General features: G+C 35.5%; 1 protein-coding gene across 1 annotated transcript in view; it reads left to right on the top strand.

Annotated features, from left to right (window-relative positions):
* tex264a (testis expressed 264, ER-phagy receptor a) overlaps positions 1-23,652 on the top strand; it is a 155,337-nt gene that overhangs the window by 120,008 nt on the left and 11,677 nt on the right. Inside the window, exon 3 of the mRNA XM_056460346.1 lies at positions 5,887-6,067. Coding sequence (XP_056316321.1) covers positions 5,887-6,067 — 181 coding nt within the window. The remainder of the gene's footprint in view (positions 1-5,886; positions 6,068-23,652) is intronic.

Here is a 23,652-nt window from a genome sequence, read left to right as displayed (position 1 = left end):
TCGTGGATTGATGGTTGGTTGGTTCATAGACAGATGATGGATGGATGGTTGGTTGGTTCGTGGATTGATGGATGGATGGAAGGTTGGTTTGTTCGTGGATTGGATGGATGGTTGGTTGGTTGGTTCGTGGATTGATGGTTGGTTGGTTGGTTCATAGATGGATGATGGATGGATGGTTGGTTGGTTCGTGGTTTGGTTGGTTGGTTGGTTGGTTGGTTGGTTCATAGATAGATGATGGATGGATGGTTGGTTGGTTCGTGGATTGATGGATGGATGGAAGGTTGGTTTGTTCGTGGATTGGATGGATGGTTGGTTGGTTGGTTCGTGGATTGATGGTTGGTTGGTTGGTTGGTTGGTTCATAGATAGATGATGGATGGATGGATGGATGGATGGTTGGTTGGTTGGTTGGTTGGTTGGTTCGTGGATTGATGTTGGTTGGTTCATAGACAGATGATGGATGGATGGTTGGTTGGTTCGTGGATTGATGGATGGATGGAAGGTTGGTTTGTTCGTGGATTGGATGGATGGTTGGTTGGTTGGTTCGTGGATTGATGGTTGGTTGATTGGTTGGTTGGTTGGTTCATAGATGGATGATGGATGGATGGTTGGTTGGTTCGTGGATTGATGGTTGGTTGGTTGGTTCATAGATTGGTGATGGATAGATGGTTGGTTGGTTCGTGGTTTGGTTGGTTGGTTGGTTGGTTGGTTGGTTGGTTGGTTGGTTCATAGATAGATGATGGATGGATGGTTGGTTGGTTCGTGGTTTGATGGTTGGTTGGTTGGTCCATAGATAGATGATGGATGGATGGTTGGTTGGTTCGTGGTTTGGTTGGTTGATTGGTTGGTTCATAGATGATGGATGGATGGATGGTTGGTTGGTTCGTGGATTGATGGTTGGTTCATAGATGATGGATGGATGGTTGGTTGGTTCGTGGATTGGATGGATGGTTGGTCGGTTGGTTTGTAAGTAGATGGATGGATGGATGGATGGATATTGGTTGGTTCATTTGTTTGTGGAAGATTGTTCTATAGATGGTTAGATGGGTACAGCATGTTGAAAGACAGATTGATTGATTATTCTATGGATGAATAGATGGTTGGTTGGTTGTTTCATGAATGGATAGATGGATAAACACTGACTAACTGATTATTTATTGACTGATTGTTGATGGATGGATGGATGTTAAAGTGCAAATATTTCCATTTTTCCAAAACACCTGCAGTGAATTTAATAAAGTAATGACAGAGATTTGCCTGCTCATAGCTCTGCTGACTCTTTCATAGCTAGTGTGTGTAGGGCTGCTTTATTAATCATTATTAAATCTCATAGGCGGTTTGATTCATTATTAGGTTATGCAACATGTATGAAATGTGTAAAAGGTGTTTAAAACATCCAGTTTTTCTGCTGGACTTTTAAGTGCTTGTTGTCTGACTGAAAGTGTCGCTCAGAGGCACGATGGAGAGCTCAAGCTGTTACGCTAATGAGGTGTCTGAAGCTAGGTAATACAGCAGTGCTAGTTGATGAACAGCAATCAAACAGCACCATTGCATAAGATTAGAAACTATAAAAGCACCATAGTGACATGTTTAGTAGCGTATAACCTAAATATAGAGTACTGTATTAATGCTCAGTCTTGGTAAAGAAACTAAAGGCTTGCTTGCCGATTATCACAATTTGCTTATTGCTATTTCTCGCTCTGGTGGCATCATTGTTTTGACATTGTTTTCATGGGGGCGACAGCGTGGAGTCGGTTGTCTTTGTGTTTAGTTTTTTTTCAGTCGTGCTCATTATCGCTCCTGGTTCAAGGAGATGTGCTCTCATTTGCATGTGGGCCCCTGAGGACGAGAGTCTTCATGTTTTTCAGGTGATTCATACTGCTTACAGCAGGACTCTTTTACTGAGGATTAGAATAAAATCATTCATTTAGCTATCAGACAGAGAACAGGGAAACTGCTAAACGCCTTTAACCTTACTACATATACTTTGCATCAAATTAATAAATGTTTTGCAGATTTACTAGCTATTATTTCAATTTACAATATAGATCTGTATTTTTTATCAATTTTTTTTTTAAATCCAGTTGTCTTATATTATATTATATTATATTATATTATATTATATTATATTATATTATATTATATTATATTATATTATATTATATTATATTATATTCCTCGCACGTGCTTGTCAGAATCAGCAGGCAAGTGCAAGAAGCGTCATTGGAAAAACTGGAGTAAAGTAAATGTAAATACTTTAAAGACATGGCACGGAAAAAAATGTAATTTAATGCAGTGTTTCTTGTACATTCTGAGACCCACTTTATAACGGCATACAGTTCACTGTAAGCGTTTGATCCAGGTTACTGACATATTAAAAGTCCTTAAGCAGGCTTCTGCATATACCCTATTGCAGGGTTCACCAATCTCATTCCTGGAGGTCCGGTGCCCTGCAGGATTTAGCTCCAACTTGCCTCAACACACCTGGGTGTTTCAAGTATACCTAGTAAGACCTTGATTAGCTTGTTGAGGTGTGTTTGATTGAGTTGGAGCTAAAATCTGCAGGACACCAGACCTCCAGGAACAAGTTTGGTGATCCCCGCCCTTTGTCATAGAAATATGCACATAATTTTATTTCTGTTATCATTCGTGTAAAATTTAAATAATATTTTTTATGAACTATGTATTACATAAATTTATGAAAAAATAAACAACAAATTATTTTAAATTTGCACTTATTTAGTTTTTATTTATTTATATTTATATTATTTAAATTTAAATACATACTTTTGCTCAAAAATTGTCCTAAAATAATGTCACAATAAACAAAATTATAACTGATATTTTTATGCAAAACATAAAATCTATATATATATTTTAAATTCCTTAATATTATCGCCATAATTCTATAATATAAAATCTCTTATAGGGCTTGGCGATTTGGCCCACAATCAAAAACTCAAATAATTCAACATTTTAACTTGATTATGATTAATAAACTAATATTTTATTTATTTATAAAAAAATTTCACCCTCATAGTTCACTGACAGATTTTGTACAGTAAATATGCTCACATATTACTTGTGAGAGATTTTTGAATGAAGGGTGAATTACTTGATTTTGAAATAATTGAAGGAAACACAGACTATCTACTATCTATTATTATTTATTGAACAATGAACAACTGAAATTAATCCCCGCTGCCCACGACTGTCACCGCTATCAAACTGACCAATCACAAAGCCTGCACTACATGTCATCATGATGTGTAGTTAAATATTTTTGATAGATGTGCGGGTATGCAAGTGTGCAAAGGCAGTAGCCCACTATACGCGTGCACTCGACATAGAAGTATAAATCAGCCTTAACAGAGCGGGGTCCCGTGACTCCAAACACAGTAAGGAAAGTAATAAAAAAAAAAAACAGCCATAAAAATTTTTAAATAGAAAATGTATCTATTTTAGGTTATAAATGTCGATTTCTTTACTATTAATAGGCCAGCCCTTGTCTCTTAAAATTTACAGCGTAATACTTCATAGGGAAATATGGAGTTTTTTAATGACTATTTCATATCTTATAACCATCAAGTTATTCTCTAAATGAATGGAGTGTGTTAATTTTTCACGCGCACATATGCACATATGTGTGTTTGTGTTCGCCTGTACCTTGTTTTATCATGGCCCTTGTCGTTTCTATGGGCCTTAAACAGCTTTACTGCATCAAAACAAAGCTCTCAGTGTGAAGAGGCAGTCGAATAATGGAAGCACAGTTCTGTCCTGAGGGCTTGGTAGAACATAACATCCTCCATATATATAAATATATCAAATCATTCACAGCACAAAAGAATATTGCAGCCCTGTCTGATGCTGCTAGCATCTACATTTTTATTGCATAGTACTCACTGCACAAGTATTCTGCTTCTATACGAGGAAGCGTTAATGATGTCTTATGACATGTCGAATCTAATATTCTCAAGTTCTTAGTACTTGTTCTTTTGTGAATGCATTTGGAAACAATTAGCTTCTAGCCAGTTGTGTGTTAACTTTACGATCTACATAATAATCTGTATCTAAAAATAAACCTAACGCATGACTTACTATGGATTTGCGAAATTGAATAAACAAATATGGATCCTCTCTGATAAGTCACATTAGCTTATTTACATCTAAACGCCTGTTTAAATATCACAAACAAACAGTACTCCTCAAAGCCTTAACCTTCGTCCATGATTTCACGCGTAGCGGTTTTATTTGCGCAACAGCCTGATCAGCTTGCTGTTTTGCATTGTTCTTTCAGATCATTACAGTGGCATTTGGTCTTATATTTAATGAGGCCGCTTCATTAAAAGCAGACTAATTGGTGTAAACTCCTGCCTCGTCCAGCTGCAAAGTTGTCAAAAGGCTGGTGTGTTTGATCAGTAAAGGTCTGACCTAAGTTTGATTCTAATGAGGCGGGACATCATTGAAGGTCTTTTTTTTTTGTGGAGGACAGTGTCATTCCCTTCTTAGCAATAATGAACAGGAATAATTAGTACTGAATGTATAAAAGAGCAAATAGCTTGATGTCATCTCTAATCTATCAGCGCATGGTTTGTTGTTTATATAACCATTATGTTGCCAGAAAATATCAATAGCTAAATTGTGTTGGTCAAAAACGGCACAGTATGATGTTTTTGCCTCTAGAGGGCGTTTGTTCATAGCAAACAAAAGCTAGTCTGACGATGCTGTGGCTGAGTGTGGAATCATGGGAGTTTTCATCTTCATTACATCCTATAGGACTCCTGCTGAAATCATGTTCATGGGTGAGCTAAAGTGTTCAAAACTTATTGTCATGTTAGTATGAAGCAGAGTAAGACTTAAAACTGCTGCAGATGAGAGATGAACGTGACATGGCAGGAAAATAGAGAAAGTTATATTGTGCCACAGTCCACCACTTCCAGTTTTTTTCAGTCATACTACAGTGCATCCAGAAAGTATTGATAGCGCTTTACTTTTTCCACATTTTTCTTTGTTACAGCCTTATTGCTAAATTTATTAAATTATTTTATTTGCTCAAAATTCTCCAAACAAAACCCCATAATGACAAAGTGAAAAAAAGATTTTTTTTAACCTGAAAAATCACATGTACATAAATATTCACAGCCTTTGCTCAATGCTTTGTTGATGCACCTTTGGCAGTAATTACAATAAGCAATAAGTCTTTTCGAATATGATGCCACAAGCTTAGCACACCTGTCTTTGGGAATTTTTGCCCATTGCCCTATGCCGAACCTCTCAAGCTCTATCAGGTTGAATGGGAAGCGACGGTGTACAGCCATTTTCAAATCTCTCCAGAGATGTTCAATAGGATTTAGGTCTGGGCTCTGGCTGGGCCACTTAAGGACATTCACCGAGTTGTTGTGAAGCCACTCCATTGATATTTTTGCGGTGTGCTTTGGTTCATTGTCCTGCTGGAAGATGAACCGTCGCCCCAGTCTGAGGTCAAGAGCACTCTGAATCACGATTTCATTCAGGATGTCTCTGTACATTGCTGCATTCATCTTTCCCTCTATCCTGACTAGTCTTCCAGTTCCTGCTGCTAAACATCCCCACAGCACGATGCTGCCACATTTTTCACATTGTCATTATGGGGTTTTGTGTGTAGAATTTTTAGGAAATAAATTAATTTTATCCATTTTGGAATAAGGCTGTAACATAAAAAAATGTGTAAAAAGTGAAGCGCTATCAATACTTTCCGAATGCACTGTACATGGACAGACAGTAGCTATAATTCCGTCCTTAATGGAAATGCCAAGTTGCAAGTTTAAATCGTATATAATTGCACATCCATGGGTCATTTAAGTCCACTTGATTTTTAGCATTTTCCTCTCTTTTTGTTTTTCCCACAGGAGAGGAGTCTAAATGCGTGCCCATTTCTGGAGATATGCAGGGGAGGTCTGATCCATTACATGTGTCCTCTGGAGAAACAGGAGGAATTCTGTGTGCCTGAACTTCTGGAGAAGAAAGCATCTGATGACACAGAGGAAACAGTGGAGTGTGAAGACGCTGATGTCACAGAGATGGTATCAGGTATGTAAGTGTATTACTTTGCTAATCAAACCAGCGTAATAAATAAAAAGAATTTAGGAATAAAACAATTCAACTATTCAGACGGTGTTATAATTTTGTTTATTTATTTTTAATAAATATAGCCAACCTTAATCCTTTGTGAAATTATGAGATATAACAATATTTATTGTTTTAATTTATTATTGGTTATATTAATACTGAACAATAATAATGGTGACATTTTACCATATTGTATATATGAAATATAACGAAACATTTAAAAGCTTTTATACAATCAAATAGTTGAATAATAATAATAATAGTACTAATTATGTAATGTAATGTAATGTGTATTTATATAGCGCATTTTTAGTGTATAGCCATACACCCAGAGCGCTTCACAATCATGAGGGGGGTCTCTCCACACCACTACCAGTGTGTAGCATCCACTTGAATGATGCGACGGCAGCCACAGAACAGCTGTGCAAGTGGGCCCACCACACAAGAGCTATTGGTGGAGTGAAAAGGCAGTGATAGAGTTAATGGATGGGGATGATTGAAAGGCCAATAGAGGGAATTTGACCAGGACACCCCTACTCATTATGAGAATTGCCATAGGATTTTTAATAAACACAGAAAATCAGGACCACAGTTTAACTTCTCATCCAAAAGACACCACTCACTGTCAGTATAGTATCCCCTTCACTATATTGGGGCATTAGAACTCACACAGACCGCAGGTTGAGCGCCCCCTGCTGGCCTCACTAACACCACTTCCATCAGCAACCTAGCTTACCCATGTAGTCTCCCATCTAGGTACTGACCAGGCTCCGCCCTGCTTAGCTTCAGTAAGTAACCATTCTTGGGCTGCAGGATGATAAAGCTGTGGCAATATTATTATATTTATATTTCTTATATTTTATGTTTTATTTATAATAATTTTTTCAAATTATATTATTATTATTAGTAGTAGTATTAGTAGTAGTAGTAGTTAATAGCATTAATAATTCAGATTTATATGTCTTCTTGTTATTATTATATTAACCAAAACAAATCAAAATATTTGAAGTTTTTATATTTATATTCTACAATGCCACAAATATCTAAATAATAATAATAAAAATAATAATAATAATAATAATAATAAAAAAAAAATGATAATAATTGAGGGCATCACGCTGACACAGTGGGTAGCACGATCGCCTCACAGCAAGAAGGTCACTGGTTCGAGCCCTGGCTGGGTCAGTTGGCATTTCTGTGTGGAGTTTGCATGTTCTCCCCGTGTTGGCGTGGGTTTCCTCTGGGTGCTCCGGTTTCCCCCAGTCTAAAGACATGCGGTATAGGGGATTTGAATAAGCTAAATTTGCCGTAGTGTGTGTGTGTGAATCAGTGTGTATGGGTGTTTCCCATTGTTGGGTTGTGGCAGGAAGGGCATCCGCTGTCTAAAACATGTGCTGAATAAGTTGACGGTTCATTCCACTGTGGCAACCCCTGATTAAAAAAGGGACTAAGCAGAAAAGAAAATGAATGAATGAATGAATGAATGAATATTAATAACAATAATTGTTGTTGTTGTAATTTGAAACTTCAGAAATCTATCGTGGGTTTGTTTTAAAAATGTTTATTTTTTCAGTTCTCACTAATTATCGCTATTTATTTATTATTCTTCATGTCATTATACCTATTAAAGCTGTAGATTTTATTCATCATTTCAGTGTGTTGACGCATCTATTTCATAAATAAGTGTTTAAAATCTGGATATTCCATAAACAAAAACCAGCATCATTCCATTAAAACACTGTACAAGCTGTCTTTTAATGTGTGTTTTTTGCCTAATAATATCACGATCTAACTAAGTAAAACAGCAGCTGTGCTTTTTACCGCGTTACACACACAGATAAAGACAGATGGCTCGTGTTATTGCAATGTTCAATGTCCAGTCCCTCAGTCGCCCCTCCTGAGGATCCCAAACTGACACCCTCATTCTGAGCATTACAGATCTGTCAAAACCTGCAAGTAACATTAAAAGCCATTCATCATGTGCGTTTATTCCAGAGCAATCTCACAGCAGTGTGTGGTGTAACGTCTCTGTTGTGAACCGACAAGCTCGATGAAACAGAGAAAAATGAGAGTCACAGCAGCGGTTGTTCACAATTCACTCTGTGGTCAGTAAAACAAATGGCTGTGAAGATTGATGCTAAAGTCCGAGGGCTGTTTTCTGCTCCGCGCAGCTAAACAGAGTCATTACTCCAGAGGGACAACAGCTAAGCTCAGTGTGTGTGTGTGTGTGTGTCTGAGTGTGTGTGCTTATTTGCTTAGTTTGGATATGTTTTAATATGTGTCTGCTCAGTGTGTGTTTGTGTATATGTGTGTTTAGAATGTGTGTGCAGTGTGTATGTTCTGAATATATCTCTGTGGTTGTGCTTGCCTGTTTATTTGTGTAAGTGTGTGTGTGTGTCTGTGTGTCTGTGTGTGTGTGAGCGTGCATGCACATGTACTATATGTATGTTTTTGTGTGTGTGTACATACGTGTTTGTGTCTGAGTGTGTGTGTGTGTGTGTGCATGTTTGTGTGTGTGTTTAGAACGTATGTGGAGTGTGTGTGTGTTTTTGTGTGTGTCCAGAATGTGTGTCTGTGGATGTGCTTGTCTGTGTGTGAGTGTGTACACATGTACTGTATGTATGTGCTTGTGTGTGTGTTTGTGTGCATGTGCGTGTACGTTTGTGTGCTTGTGTGTGCATGCATGGGTGTCTGTGTGTGAGTGTGTGTTTGTGCACATGTGCTTTATGTATGTGTTTGTGTATGTGTGTGTGCATGTGTATGTTTGTGTGTGAGTGTGTGTGCTTGTAGGCTTAGTTTGTGTATGTGTGCATGTGTGTGTGTTTAGGACGTGTGTGCAGCGTGTGTCCAGTATGTGTGTCTGTTTATGGGCTTGCGTGTGTATGTGCGCGTGTGTGCTGGGTGTGAGTGTGTTTGTGCACATGTATTGTTATGTATTGAATGTATATACAATATTGCCTGCATGTGTGTGTGTTCAGAATGTGTATTTGGGTGTGCATGCTCATTGTGTGTGTGTGTGTGTGTGTGTGCTTTGGATGTGTGTTTGCTTATTGTGTGTGTCTGTATCAGTGTGTGTGTGCGCATGTGTGATTGTGTTTGTGTGGGTTCAGTATGTGTGCACTTGCGCACCTATCTAAGAGGGGACCATGTCGTGGTTACACACCCACCAAGAGGGGACCTGGAGCCAAGAGGGGACCTTTTTTCAGGTCCCCTCTTGGTCATGCCTTAAAACATGCTAAAATCAAGTGAAAAGACCTTTGGTAATGTTTTTTTAATTTTGACCATGAGGGGACCTAAGTGTGTGTGTGTGTGTAAAGTCATTCTCAGCAGCGTCTCTGTAGGCTGGGGGAGGTACTGCGGGCCGTTTCACACACGTCATTCACACACACTTCTCTATTGTCTGTGAATGGCTGATGGCCCTGAGAGACTCTGGGGGAGATTTAACACTTCTAAAGTCTTTTAGTTTAGAGTCTTTTAAACTTCTAAACTCCTCTAAAGTCTTCAAATATAACTTTACTCATTTAGGACATCTAAGATTAAAGTGAAGCAAAATAATATCTGAGTTATTTCCATTATTATTTCACTCTAGTGCTAAATACTGTAGGACAAGTACTACATACATTTAAAAAGCTTAATAAAGCAGCAGCTTTTATTGGTTTATTAAATAAAATATGTGGTTTACAGAAATTGGACCTTGTGTGAAGAAATGTGAGCTTAGAGTAGACAAAGAAAAGTGAATTAGTTAGTATGAGCCCTGGTCCCCTGTTGGATATGAGCAATGCCTGTTTTATTTCCAATTTGCCAAGAACTGCAAAGATTCTGATGCTCAAGAATCAATCATTTTATTTCTATTGAAAGTTTTTTTTTCAATTGGTTTTAAAGGTTTTGTTGTGGAGTGAGGAATTAAATTGTTTATTGTAATTTTAGTGGTTACATTAATTGTATTTAGTCATATTTATTATGTTGGTGTACAATAATGAAAAAATTAGTTATTTACAATTGATCAGTCTTTTTTGACTGCGTTGTGTAGTGTATGTAGGTATGGATGAATATATAAATGACTTGCTTAACTTTCAAAATAAAATTACTTGATTATTTTAACTGTTTACTGTTAGTTGTAATACGTTTTTTTTTTTATAAGTTTGTATAATTATATACAATTAAAAGTAATTTTACAATGTATTTTTGATGTCAATAACTGGTGTCTAATAAAATAATTATCAACACTGTTGTTTCAGAGATATTCAACAAGTGAAATATTAGTAAATATAAAGTCATCTGAACATGTTTTGCTCCATACTATCTAAGCTAGGCTGGTTAAGAACGATGTTTCATTTATTCGTCATTTCTCAGCATCACAAACACTACATAAAGATTTTGGAGCTCAAAACTCAATATTTGTTTTACTGCTGAATACTGTTTTTTTTTTCAAGGGTTTCAAAGGTTTTGTTGTGAAGTGAGGAACTAAATTACCCAGTTGTGTGTAGTGTCAGAATAATTGCATTTTTTAACATTTATTCAAGGAATAGGAATGAAATCTGATTTATTTACAATTTATCCATCACTGTAAAATGCTGGGTTCCACACAACAGAGTTGTGTTGGGAAAACATGAAGGAATTAAGTCAACTTATTAGTCTCCCCCCCCCCCCCTGTTTTTATGTAGCACGTCAGCTTGAAATAGCAATTTACATTTCCAAACATTATTTTTGTCATTAATTGTAATTATACAGTGAGATTACTGTCTGCACAAGCAGTCTGACAACAGCCAGTGCTCCACACAGAGATCTGATCTGATCATCATCCAGTCTGTCTGGAAATACATAAAGAAACAGAACAAACTGACACAAACTCAATCCAGAAGAACTTTGGCCACATCTCTAGGATGTTTCAAAACACCTAAATATATACACTGCCCAATTTAAATGAGCACACACACATTTGATCTATTTCTCAGTGAATGTTACTGCATTTTTACTAAAACGCACACCAAGTGGGGACCTGAAGCTCTGAGCGGCGTTTACCTATCCAACAGGGGACCTTAGCTGGAACACTGAATTTTTAATCATAATCTAACTTTATTTAATGTTAAACTTTAGGACAAACTTTGGCCGCACTAATATATTTTTTGTTTAAAAACACATATTTGTTTCGGCCTTCTTTCCACACTGAGATGGCATTTTTAGGAAATGAAAAATGGATATTTATCATTTATTTATGAAAAATATGACAACGGCATTTTCGTGTTGCAGTGTGGACTGTGGAAACTGCTTTCATAATAAAGCTGCCAATGAACATCATCAAAAACATCTGCTTTAGATCAATGTCAGTTTGGTCATCATCCAGTCTGTCTGGAAATACATGAAGAAACAGAACAAACTGACACAAACTCAATCCAGAAGAACTTTGGCCACATCTCTAGGATGTTTTAGAACACCTAAATATATGCACTGCCCAATTTAAATGAGCACACACACATTTGATCTATTTCTCAGTGAATGTTACTGCATTTTTACTAAAACACACACCAAGTGGGGACCTGAAGCACTGAGCGGCGTTTACCTATCCAACAGGGGACCTTTTGAGACTTTTAACTTTAATTAACTTTATTTACATGATAACTTTTGAAGATTTAAACCTTTACTTATTATAAATATTCTGATAGAAACATTTAATGCTAAATAAGTTTTACCTGCAAATATTTTAGGCTTGCCATTGAAAGTAATACATGTAATACATATAAAGCATACAAATAAAACACTAAAAATTATATACATTTTTTATAATTTGCCCAATTTCGGAATGTTTATAAAAAAATCTCTCAAGTATTTTTTACAGTGTACGTTTTAAGGCAATTACTGTGTTTTTTTTATTTTTATAATTAATATATATTCAGTCTTTTTACAGTTTTTACAGTTACTTTTTATGTTTTAAGGCAATGACTGTTTTCTTTTTCAATAATTATCAACACTGTTCTTACAGAGATATTGAAAAAGGGAACTATTAGTAAATATAAAGTCATCCAAACATGTGCCGCTCAATACTAAAGGCTGATTTATACTTTCTCCTGGCGCAGCATCGTGAACCTCTGCTGACAGCGTGCGCAACATACAGACGAGCCTTTTATACATGACGCGTCCGCTGTTGAGATATTCTTTACAATGTCAGGTGGCAGTCAAAAGAAAACCCCCGGAAAATCAGACAGATAAATAGAGAAGTCATTAATGATCATATTTATGTATCATTAATGTCGTTCAAGATTTTTTTAAATTATTGTTATTTTAAACAATGTTTATAATCATTCAAGATTTTTTTAAATTATTGTTATTTTAAACAATGTTTATAATCATTCAAGATTTTTTTAAATTATTGTTATTTTAAACAATGTTTATAATCATTCAAGATTTTTTTTAATTATTGTTATTTTAAACAATTTTTATAATCATTCAAGATTTTTTTTTTTATCAAACTTTGTTGCATCACTTGCTTTTGTGTTTATATCTCTGACAGTTCTACCTAAAGTTTATTAACATATTAATGACAACAGAACATGGGTTGCTATATAAACATATATGTTTATCATGGCAAGAATACAAGCAAGAAATATATGAAAAATACACAAATTCAAACAAAAAGTTACCTTAGGGCTATTACTTATTATTTTGCTTGTATTTAAACTGTTTATATTTATTTGGCCATAAATGCATAACACATTACTCTGTATAATATAAACATTTTCACATTTCGTAAATTAATTGTTTCAGTTAAATGTGCAATTTTCACAATATTGACTCAAACTCTTCGTACAAATATGTAGTTTAACCCTGAAAATGTAGATAACACATAAACATCAAAAAACTTCAAAACTTGTTTTTAGTCAGCGTCTAAACAAAAGTAAATTACATCTGAAGGTTTTTCACGTGGCCAATAACAGTAGCTGTTAAATCTATCTACATACGAATCATTGCACAAAAATAAAAATCGTTCAAGTCATACTTCAAATAAATAAGCAAATATATATTTAAAAGTTAGTATTTTATTTGACAAAGTATATAGTACTGCAGTGTGTGTGTGTGTGTGTGTGTGTTATATTTACTATGAGTGTTACATAATACATACTATTTTACAAACATTTCTGCCTGATGATTCAAAATAGGAGACAAAGCTTTGTTTTACCTTGCTAAATTATAAAGCAAACACAAGCATGCTGACTCTATTTTTGACAACAGTCTGACAACAGCCAGTGCTCCACACAGAGATCTGATCTGATCATCATCCAGTCTGTCTGGAAATACATAAAGAAACAGAACAAACTGACACAAACTCAATCCAGAAGAACTTTGGCCACATCTCTAGGATGTTTCAAAACACCTAAATATATACACTGCCCAATTTAAATGAGCACACACACATTTGATCTATTTCTCAGTGAATGTTACTGCATTTTTACTAAAACGCACACCAAGTGGGGACCTGAAGCTCTGAGCGGCGTTTACCTATCCAACAGGGGACCTTAGCTGGAACACTGAATTTTTAATCATAATCTAACTTTATTTAATGTTAAACTTTAGGACAAACTTTGGCCGCACTAATATATTTTTTGTTTAAAAACACATATTTGTTTCGGCCTTCTTTCCACACTGAGATGGCATTTTTAGGAAATGAAAAATGGATATTTATCATTTATTTATGAAAAATATGACAACGGCATTTTCGTGTTGCAGTGTGGACTGTGGAAACTGCTTTCATAATAAAGCTGCCAATGAACATCATCAAAAACATCTGCTTTAGATCAATGTCAGTTTGGTCATCATCCAGTCTGTCTGGAAATACATGAAGAAACAGAACAAACTGACACAAACTCAATCCAGAAGAACTTTGGCCACATCTCTAGGATGTTTTAGAACACCTAAATATATGCACTGCCCAATTTAAATGAGCACACACACATTTGATCTATTTCTCAGTGAATGTTACTGCATTTTTACTAAAACGCACACCAAGTGGGGACCTGAAGCACTGAGCGGCGTTTACCTATCCAACAGGGGACCTTAGCTGGAACACTGAATTTGTAATCATAATCTAACTTTATTTAATGTTAAACTTTAGGACAAACTTTGGCCGCACTAATATATTTTTGTTTAAAAACACATATTTGTTTCGGCCTTCTTTCCACACTGAGATGGCATTTTTAGGAAATGAAAAATGGATATTTATCATTTATTTATGAAAAATATGACAACGGCATTTTTTTATTATTTACTGCCAGTTTAACTTTTTATAAGATTAGTCAAATTAAAACTAACCAGTTACCAATGTTTTGAACCCCCATTCGTTCCTACCGAAATTTGCATGACTGTACCAACATTAATGGGGCTATTTGAGTCTTATCCAATCATGATCCAGATACAGTAGCTGGGTCGGTTTGTGTGAATATATATTCTGGGTACTTTTATTAAAAGGTGCTATATAAATAAAGCTTTACTTACATTACTGACTTACAAAAAAAATTATAATAAAAAATTAGTATATAGTAAAAAAAAAATCACCAAAGCACTACATTGCATTTTTAACAAACATTTTATCATGTTAGCATTTAGATATTATTATAATATAAATTGAGAATGTGCAACTTACCTTTTCTGTCTTAAATGAAAAAGTCGGATGAAATATGGCCTCCGTAGATTTTTCTTTGTATGGTCGATTTAGTAGGTTGAAAAATCTCCAATGTAGTAATCTACAAGCAGTTTTGTCCTCCAAAGTTGTTGTTTGTTACTTAGCAAAAAAGTAAATGGAGGTTCTATTAAGTACCCAGAATATATATTCACACAAACCGACCCAGCTACTGTATCTGGATCATGATTGGATAAGACTCAAATAGCCCCATTAATGTTGGTACAGTCATGCAAATTTCGGTAGGAACGAATGGGGGTTCAAAACATTGGTAACTGGTTAGTTTTAATTTGACTAATCTTATAAAAAGTTAAACTGGCAGTAAATAATAAAAAAATGCCGTTGTCATATTTTTCATAAATAAATGATAAATATCCATTTTTCATTTCCTAAAAATGCCATCTCAGTGTGGAAAGAAGGCCGAAACAAATATGTGTTTTTAAACAAAAAATATATTAGTGCGGCCAAAGTTTGTCCTAAAGTTTAACATTAAATAAAGTTAGATTATGATTACAAATTCAGTGTTCCAGCTAAGGTCCCCTGTTGGATAGGTAAACGCCGCTCAGTGCTTCAGGTCCCCACTTGGTGTGCGTTTTAGTAAAAATGCAGTAACATTCACTGAGAAATAGATCAAATGTGTGTGTGCTCATTTAAATTGGGCAGTGCATATATTTAGGTGTTCTAAAACATCCTAGAGATGTGGCCAAAGTTCTTCTGGATTGAGTTTGTGTCAGTTTGTTCTGTTTCTTCATGTATTTCCAGACAGACTGGATGATGACCAAACTGACATTGATCTAAAGCAGATGTTTTTGATGATGTTCATTGGCAGCTTTATTATGAAAGCAGTTTCCACAGTCCACACTGCAACACGAAAATGCCGTTGTCATATTTTTCATAAATAAATGATAAATATCCATTTTTCATTTCCTAAAAATGCCATCTCAGTGTGGAAAGAAGGCCGAAACAAATATGTGTTTTTAAACAAAAAATATATTAGTGCGGCCAAAGTTTGTCCTAAAGTTTAACATTAAATAAAGTTAGATTATGATTAAAAATTCAGTGTTCCAGCTAAGGTCCCCTGTTGGATAGGTAAACGCCGCTCAGAGCTTCAGGTCCCCACTTGGTGTGCGTTTTAGTAAAAATGCAGTAACATTCACTGAGAAATAGATCAAATGTGTGTGTGCTCATTTAAATTGGGCAGTGTATATATTTAGGTGTTTTGAAACATCCTAGAGATGTGGCCAAAGTTCTTCTGGATTGAGTTTGTGTCAGTTTGTTCTGTTTCTTCATGTATTTCCAGACAGACTGGATGATGATCAGATCAGATCTCTGTGTGGAGCACTGGCTGTTGTCAGACTGCTTGTGCAGACAGTAATCTCACTGTATAATTACAATTAATGACAAAAATAATGTTTGGAAATGTAAATTGCTATTTCAAGCTGACGTGCTACATAAAAACAGGGGGGGGGGGGGGGGGAGACTAATAAGTTGACTTAATTCCTTCATGTTTTCCCAACACAACTCTGTTGTGTGGAACCCAGCATTTTACAGTGATGGATAAATTGTAAATAAATCAGATTTCATTCCTATTCCTTGAATAAATGTTAAAAAATGCAATTATTCTGACACTACACACAACTGGGTAATTTAGTTCCTCACTTCACAACAAAACCTTTGAAACCCTTGAAAAAAAAAACAGTATTCAGCAGTAAAACAAATATTGAGTTTTGAGCTCCAAAATCTTTATGTAGTGTTTGTGATGCTGAGAAATGACGAATAAATGAAACATCGTTCTTAACCAGCCTAGCTTAGATAGTATGGAGCAAAACATGTTCAGATGACTTTATATTTACTAATATTTCACTTTTTGAATATCTCTGAAACAACAGTGTTGATAATTATTTAAAAAACAGCAATTGCCTTAAAACATACACTGTAAAAATACTTAAAAGATTAAAAAAACATACCAGCTTACTAGAAATTAGAAACAAAATTATGTATTTTTCTTTAAAAAAAAAAAGAAAAGAAAAAGAAAATACTACTACATCAGTCAATCGTGATAAAGTGTAAATAACTCAGACTTTATTCTTATACTTCGAATAAATATAAAAAATGTAATTATTTTGACATTAACCACTAAAATGAAACTGAACACAGTTGGGTAATTTAGTTTCTCACTTCACAACAAAACCTCTGAAACCCGATCAAAAAAAAAAACTATTATTTATTTAGCATTTAATGTTTCTATCAGAATATTTATAATAAGTAAAGGTTTAAATCTTCAAAAGTTATCATGTAAATAAAGTTAATTAAATTTAAAAGTCTCAAAAGGTCCCCTGTTGGATAGGTAAACGCCGCTCAGTGCTTCAGGTCCCCACTTGGTGTGTGTTTTAGTAAAAATGCAGTAACATTCACTGAGAAATAGATCAAATGTGTGTGTGCTCATTTAAATTGGGCAGTGTATATATTTAGGTGTTCTAAAACATCCTAGAGATGTGGCCAAAGTTCTTCTGGATTGAGTTTGTGTCAGTTTGTTCTGTTTCTTCATGTATTTCCAGACAGACTGGATGATGACCAAACTGACATTGATCTAAAGCAGATGTTTTTGATGATGTTCATTGGCAGCTTTATTATGAAAGCAGTTTCCACAGTCCACACTGCAACACGAAAATGCCGTTGTCATATTTTTCATAAATAAATGATAAATATCCATTTTTCATTTCCTAAAAATGCCATCTCAGTGTGGAAAGAAGGCCGAAACAAATATGTGTTTTTAAACAAAAAATATATTAGTGCGGCCAAAGTTTGTCCTAAAGTTTAACATTAAATAAAGTTAGATTATGATTAAAAATTCAGTGTTCCAGCTAAGGTCCCCTGTTGGATAGGTAAACGCCGCTCAGAGCTTCAGGTCCCCACTTGGTGTGTGTTTTAGAAAAATACAGGAGTGCATATTGTCAATATCCACTAAGATGTTGATTAAATGTGTGTACTCATTTAAATTGAGCAGTATATATATATACTGATATATATGCACATATATAACAAACAATTTATGCAGATTAAACTCAATTATTTAGGTTTTAATGTCACTATTAGAATATTTAATAATATATAAATGTTTAAAATGTTAGAGTTTAGCATGTAAATAAAGTCAGATTGTGAGTTTAGAGTCTGTGTTCCAGCAGTCTGTGTGTTTCACACTCAGTGTCTCTGCAGTCTATGAAGGTCCCCTGCTGGATAGGTAGATGTCGCCCAGAGCTTCAGGTCCCCACTTGGCATGTGTTTTTAAAAAAAATTAAAATACTTATTTTCAGTTATATTATGAAAAAAGACCTTAAAAGAAAATTTTGTATGTGATTTTTATTTTATTAAAATGAGCAGAAACCCTGGTCCCCTCTTGGCCTGTATAGAGCGACAGTCCCCTCTTGGTAGCATAGACATGTATGTGTGTGTGTGTGTGTGTGTCCGCGCCTGCCTTCAGCTCTCTTAATTAAAGGGCTTTCAATCACAGCTGCTCAGCTGGATCTGTCAAGTGCAGGTTGTGAATCAAACTCCTTGGTTTGGGGGATTGCAGGGCAGTTGAGCACATCTCTCTCCTCATCTATTCCTGTTCTGCCCTCTTTAACTTGAACTTTAGATTTTCGCTTTGAGAAATGCCTCCATCAAGGCTTGGCTTTCAGTGCAGGTAGCTGAAGCTGATTGGCTGCGTTTAGCGAGTTCAGTGTGAACCTGCTCTAACCTTTGTTCACAACAGTATAAAAGCATACACCAGTAGATCTGGTATGCATTGTGCTTTCACAGTAACATCATGTAGGTTACCATACTAAAGTGTACTTAACATTTCAGAAGACTGTTTACTGCTTTGACTGACCAAACAAATATATGTATTAATTTTATATACAGTTGAAGTCAGAATTATTAGCCCTCCTGTGATTCTTTTTCAAATATTTCCCAAATGATGTTTAAAAGGTCATGAAACCCCCCTCTTTCAGTTCAAGTCTACCTCAGAATTGAAAAAATAAATGCTCTGTGATGGGCGTGGAGCGCTGCGAGCAGAGGGAGGAGTGGGCGTGGCCAGCAGAGTAGGGGAAAAAGAGGGGAGCGAACAACTGTTGTCAGTTGGCTCACAAAATGAGACACAAACCGCAAGCAGACGCGTGATTTTATAGTTTACAAAGTTAAAATGCAAAGAAATAATCAGTAATTTAATGTCCTGCTATATATATTAGTCATAATTACATAAACATAACCACAATTTGGGATATCATTATAAAGATGAATGCAGACACAGTGGAAACTGTGCAGACACAGTGGAAAGCAGTGCAGCAGATCTTTGCTTTGTCTTTTTCAACCATTGACCCTGCCGGTAATCTAGAAGACAGGCGAACACAGCAGCATGGATATAGGCGAAGTGTATGAATAGTAATTAACGCTACTGATAAAAGACAAAGTCCGCCATTCTCCAATTCTCATACAACTCTCAGACAAAAATGCTTGCTTCAAACCAACAGCTTGGTTGGTCTCATCCAGTCATTGAGCCACAGCTTGGCAGGTCTGTCTTGCTTTCGGAAAGCACATGCTCTCATAAATAACTAAATAGCAGGGTCTTCTAATAGGATAAGAAAACTTTGCTATGAATAATATTGAGAAACCGATGCGTCATCACTCCACTAGCAGATTTACGATACGTCACAGATTTCGATCCCGCCGCAAAAATTATTTTAAACCTGGAAGATAAAATTAGCTGACAAAAGTTCAAAATTATCTAGCTTTTCCCACGATTAAAGCTGACCGGTGCTAACATTGTCTTAATAGACAACACACAAATCTGTTAAAATCTCAAACAAATTACTCCTGGGTGTCCTGAACCTTGAACAGAGCAAGGAATTTTTCACAGTATTTCCTACAATATTTTTTCTTCTGCAGAAAGTCTTATTTGTTTTATTTCATCTAGAATAAAAGCAGTTTTAAATGTTTTGTAAAACCATTTTATGGTCAATATTATTAGCCCCCTTAAGCAATATTTTTTTGAATGTCTACAAAACAAACCACTGTTATACAGCAACTTGCCTAATTACACTAATCTGCCTAATTAACCTAGTTAAGCCTTCTCTATATAAGTGTCTTAAAATATCTAGTGAAATATTATTTACTGTCATCATGGCAAAGATAAAAGAAATCAATTATTAGAAATTAGTTAATAAAACTATTCTGTTTAGAAATGAGTTGAGAAAACCGAAATACCGTTAAACTGAAATACCTTTTCACATTTTCGGGTTTCTCAGTAGCGGAAGTCATTATAGTTGGTAAATCTTAGAGCGCAGTGAATGGGAGAATACAACAAATATCTTTTTTACAATCTTATTTGCTCAAATAAATAAAGGAAAACTCAACGATAATGTTATAAAGACTTCCAGAAAAAGGAAAATGTGTGAGACAGATGATGGCAGCCAGAGGAGAGAATAACGTCAAAATTGATTGTCCTGTCCCACAGATGCTGCAATAGAAAGGCCTCGCACAAGCTGTAATTAGTTTTTTTTTTTGTAACTTGAAGCAAAGTTAAATACATACATATAAATGTTCAGACGATTTTGAAAACCTAAATATTAAAAACATTCAAGGGTTTAAGATGCTGATGACTGTTAAACGCAACAGGCTTGTGAAAAAGGTTCATCAGGGAAAAAATATAAAGGAGGGCTAATAATTCTTACTGCAATTGCATATTTACAGGGGGCGAAATAAGTATTGAACATGCCACCATTTTCATAAGGATGATGAAGATGAAAGCAGAGTGGACATTTCAACAAGACAATGATCCAAAACACAGCAAAGTAAACTGTCATCACCAAAATGTGCATCCTGGTTTCATCTTAATCATCCTGCTAATGTGATGCTGGACTAAAGCAGCTGATATTCATTTACACTGACAAATGGCAGAGTGTTACTGAAGAGCTACTGAGAGATTTCAGCTGCTGTCTGAGCTTTCACTGCCTTTCTACACCTCCCTTTCTTCATGTGTTCAATACTTTTTCCCTTTGTCATTTCATTTTATTACACATAACTAATTTGAAAACTAATTAGATTTGTTTTCTTTTCATATATGGATTTATTTGGTTGCTATTAACGTCTGGTAGTCAACAGTACCTTTAGAAATATGTTTTTTGAGAGAAATGGTGATCTGTTCAATACTTATACCCCCACTGTAAATATGTATATACACACTATTTTACATCATTACTGATGCTCTTTCTTTCTTTGTCTCATTCTCTGTGTCTTCTTCAACCATAGCTACAGTATTATTTTTTCGTAGTCCTTTTTGCTTTCAAAATCCCTTCCGACTGAAACATTTTACTGAACAAAAATCCTGAAGCTTGGCTAACAATCCCACTGGACCCAATTTAGAAACTAATTCAGGCAAATGTGATTTAAAAGGCTTTGCATAGAAAGATGTGCTTCAGCTTTGTTCAGATCTCAAACTGTTTGGAGATTCTGCAAGCAATTTCCTACAGAGGAAGGTCTTCCCCACAAATCCAATATTTGACCTCCTACTGTACTGCCAAAAGAATGAATCTTGTTTATACAGTGATATGCAATGCTGGGATGAAATTTGAACCGCAGTTTTTTTTTCTTCACCATTTTTTTCTTCACCATTTTTTTCTTCACCATTTTTAGATCCTGATATCTATCATCATGCAATTTATTTAAGTTTAATTTATGTTTATTTGTATAGCACTTGGCATGGCGCATGTACAGTAATTTAAAAATAACTTACCGATAAGGTATGTTCCTATACTATACAAGTTAGAGCAATGTGTTAATCATAGGTCTATGTCAGTGTTTGTATGGCTATATTCATGTAATTTTACTGATATAATCATGAGGCAGCATGACAGTATTGAGCAGAAATGTGCATGATTAAAGAAGGGTTTAAATTCTGTGATTGTTATAACAATACAAGGAAATTGTAAGTGTGTTGTGTCTGATATGAGGAAGATTTCAGATGTTTGGGGAATATGAACACTTCCACAGATGCTGGATTTAAACTGGAAAAATAATAGGAGAACAATTAGTGTAGCTGCTGTTCATAACATTTAAGGCAAACATAGACATTTAGGGCCCTATGATACATCCGGCACAATAAGGCACCTGAAGTGTTTTGCGCGATATGTTGCTATTTTCAGACCAGCACAACTGTCATTTTCACGTTTTCCGCCATATTGTTTAAATAGCAAATCCATTTGCGCCACTTTGTGGATTCATGGGTGTGCCGGTCTATAAAGGAGGTGGGTTAAAGCGCATTGTTGATGCGTTGCTATTTTGAGAAACTGAAATAGACCAGGCCATTGACCAACTAAAAGCTGATCTAAAGTCCAGGGCAGAGCATGTTAGTTATGTGCCTATGCAGGTTCAGATGCTTAACTCACATAGGATGTACAACAATACACAAATATCTTTGCATATGAAAAAAAAGGATTATAATGTTACAATAAATATTTTCTACATAAATATAAAAAACACTTCTTTCTATAGTGCTTTTGTCAGTTTATTCATGACAATTTGCATTTGTATATTGTTATTATTATTATTATTATTATTATTTTTTTTATTATATGAATATTTATATAATCAAGCTCAGATTTGGTCACCTGTTGGGTTTTGGAGATGTATGCATCACTATATGGGGCATAAGAATAGGACGTGTGTTAGGATATAACTTTATATAAGATTTTTGACCACACTGCTCTTCCTTATGACTATATAATTGTATGGTTAAAAACCAGCCTACAGTTTTATGGGATCAGTTATAGACTGATTTTTTTTCATCACTTAACAGTGTTTGTAAGGTTTTTGAAAGATATGAAACATGATTTTCAAAAGTCAAGTTGCTAATAAAATACCCAGGTTTAACTGTGTCGGATGAGGGAACAGTACATCACTTAGTTATCTTCCAAAAGGCTTCCATTTGCAGCTTTTTGGTCAAATGAGTAATGTTTTTGATTAAGACGAAAATTACTGTCTCACATTCCGTTAACATTGATTGTTTTTGATGAAATATATAGCTAAGTATCATAACAATAAAAAATAACCACATGTTTCTAATAATACTGACAAAGTGCCAGTGTAAAATATTGAAAACAGGAGGGGACCTTAGAGAGATCCTTGTGGCACTGCACATACAGCACTGGTCAGACAGGTAAGATATACACCATCTCAGCACTGGAACCTGAATTCCAGTGTAATTCTGTATTCTACCCGAATGATTTATATCAAACGCAGCAGATCAAGTTAAACATAGTGGGAGTTAAAAATAGTGGGTTGTTGTCTTTTTCTGATGCAAGAAGCAGGTAATTTGTAATCGCTGTAACTGTACTGTGATGTAGCCTAAAACCTGAGTACAATACTGTAAACTGAGTTCAATGAAACGAGTGTAATCACTATGCTATTTATTACCATAGTGCTGCTAAATGTCCACAGTGTCTTATTTTCAGTCTTTAATCTCGTGTGGTCTCGGGCAAGCTGGGATCTGTCTCGAATCGAAGCCGATAATGACAGTAAGGTGAGTTATTAAGATAGGAGAGTGATTAGGAAAAGTGTCTAGTGTGAGCTCTCAGATGTGACAATGATCTTTTGGAGGGTGTCATCCAGGCTGTGAACAGAGCTAATTCTAGTGTCAAGAGCACCGAAGGGACATTGCGCTCAATCTGAAGGACAAGCACAGGCAGATTCACCAGCACCGGAAAGCCCAGGCTAATCTTAGCGGTGCCCTTTTGGGTTGTGAAAAGGTTTCTCGCTTACTCCGGCTGAGAGGTTATAATTAGGAGTAGTGACTAGGACATAGGGAGGAAGAAGCCGTCCAACTAGAGTGGTTTAGATG

Source organism: Danio aesculapii, chromosome 6 (genome assembly GCF_903798145.1).
Source record: "Danio aesculapii chromosome 6, fDanAes4.1, whole genome shotgun sequence".
NCBI classification, from domain to species: domain Eukaryota; kingdom Metazoa; phylum Chordata; class Actinopteri; order Cypriniformes; family Danionidae; genus Danio; species Danio aesculapii.
The sequence above is the reverse complement of the archived record's forward strand: the minus strand, read 5'-3'. Positions and strand labels throughout refer to the sequence as shown.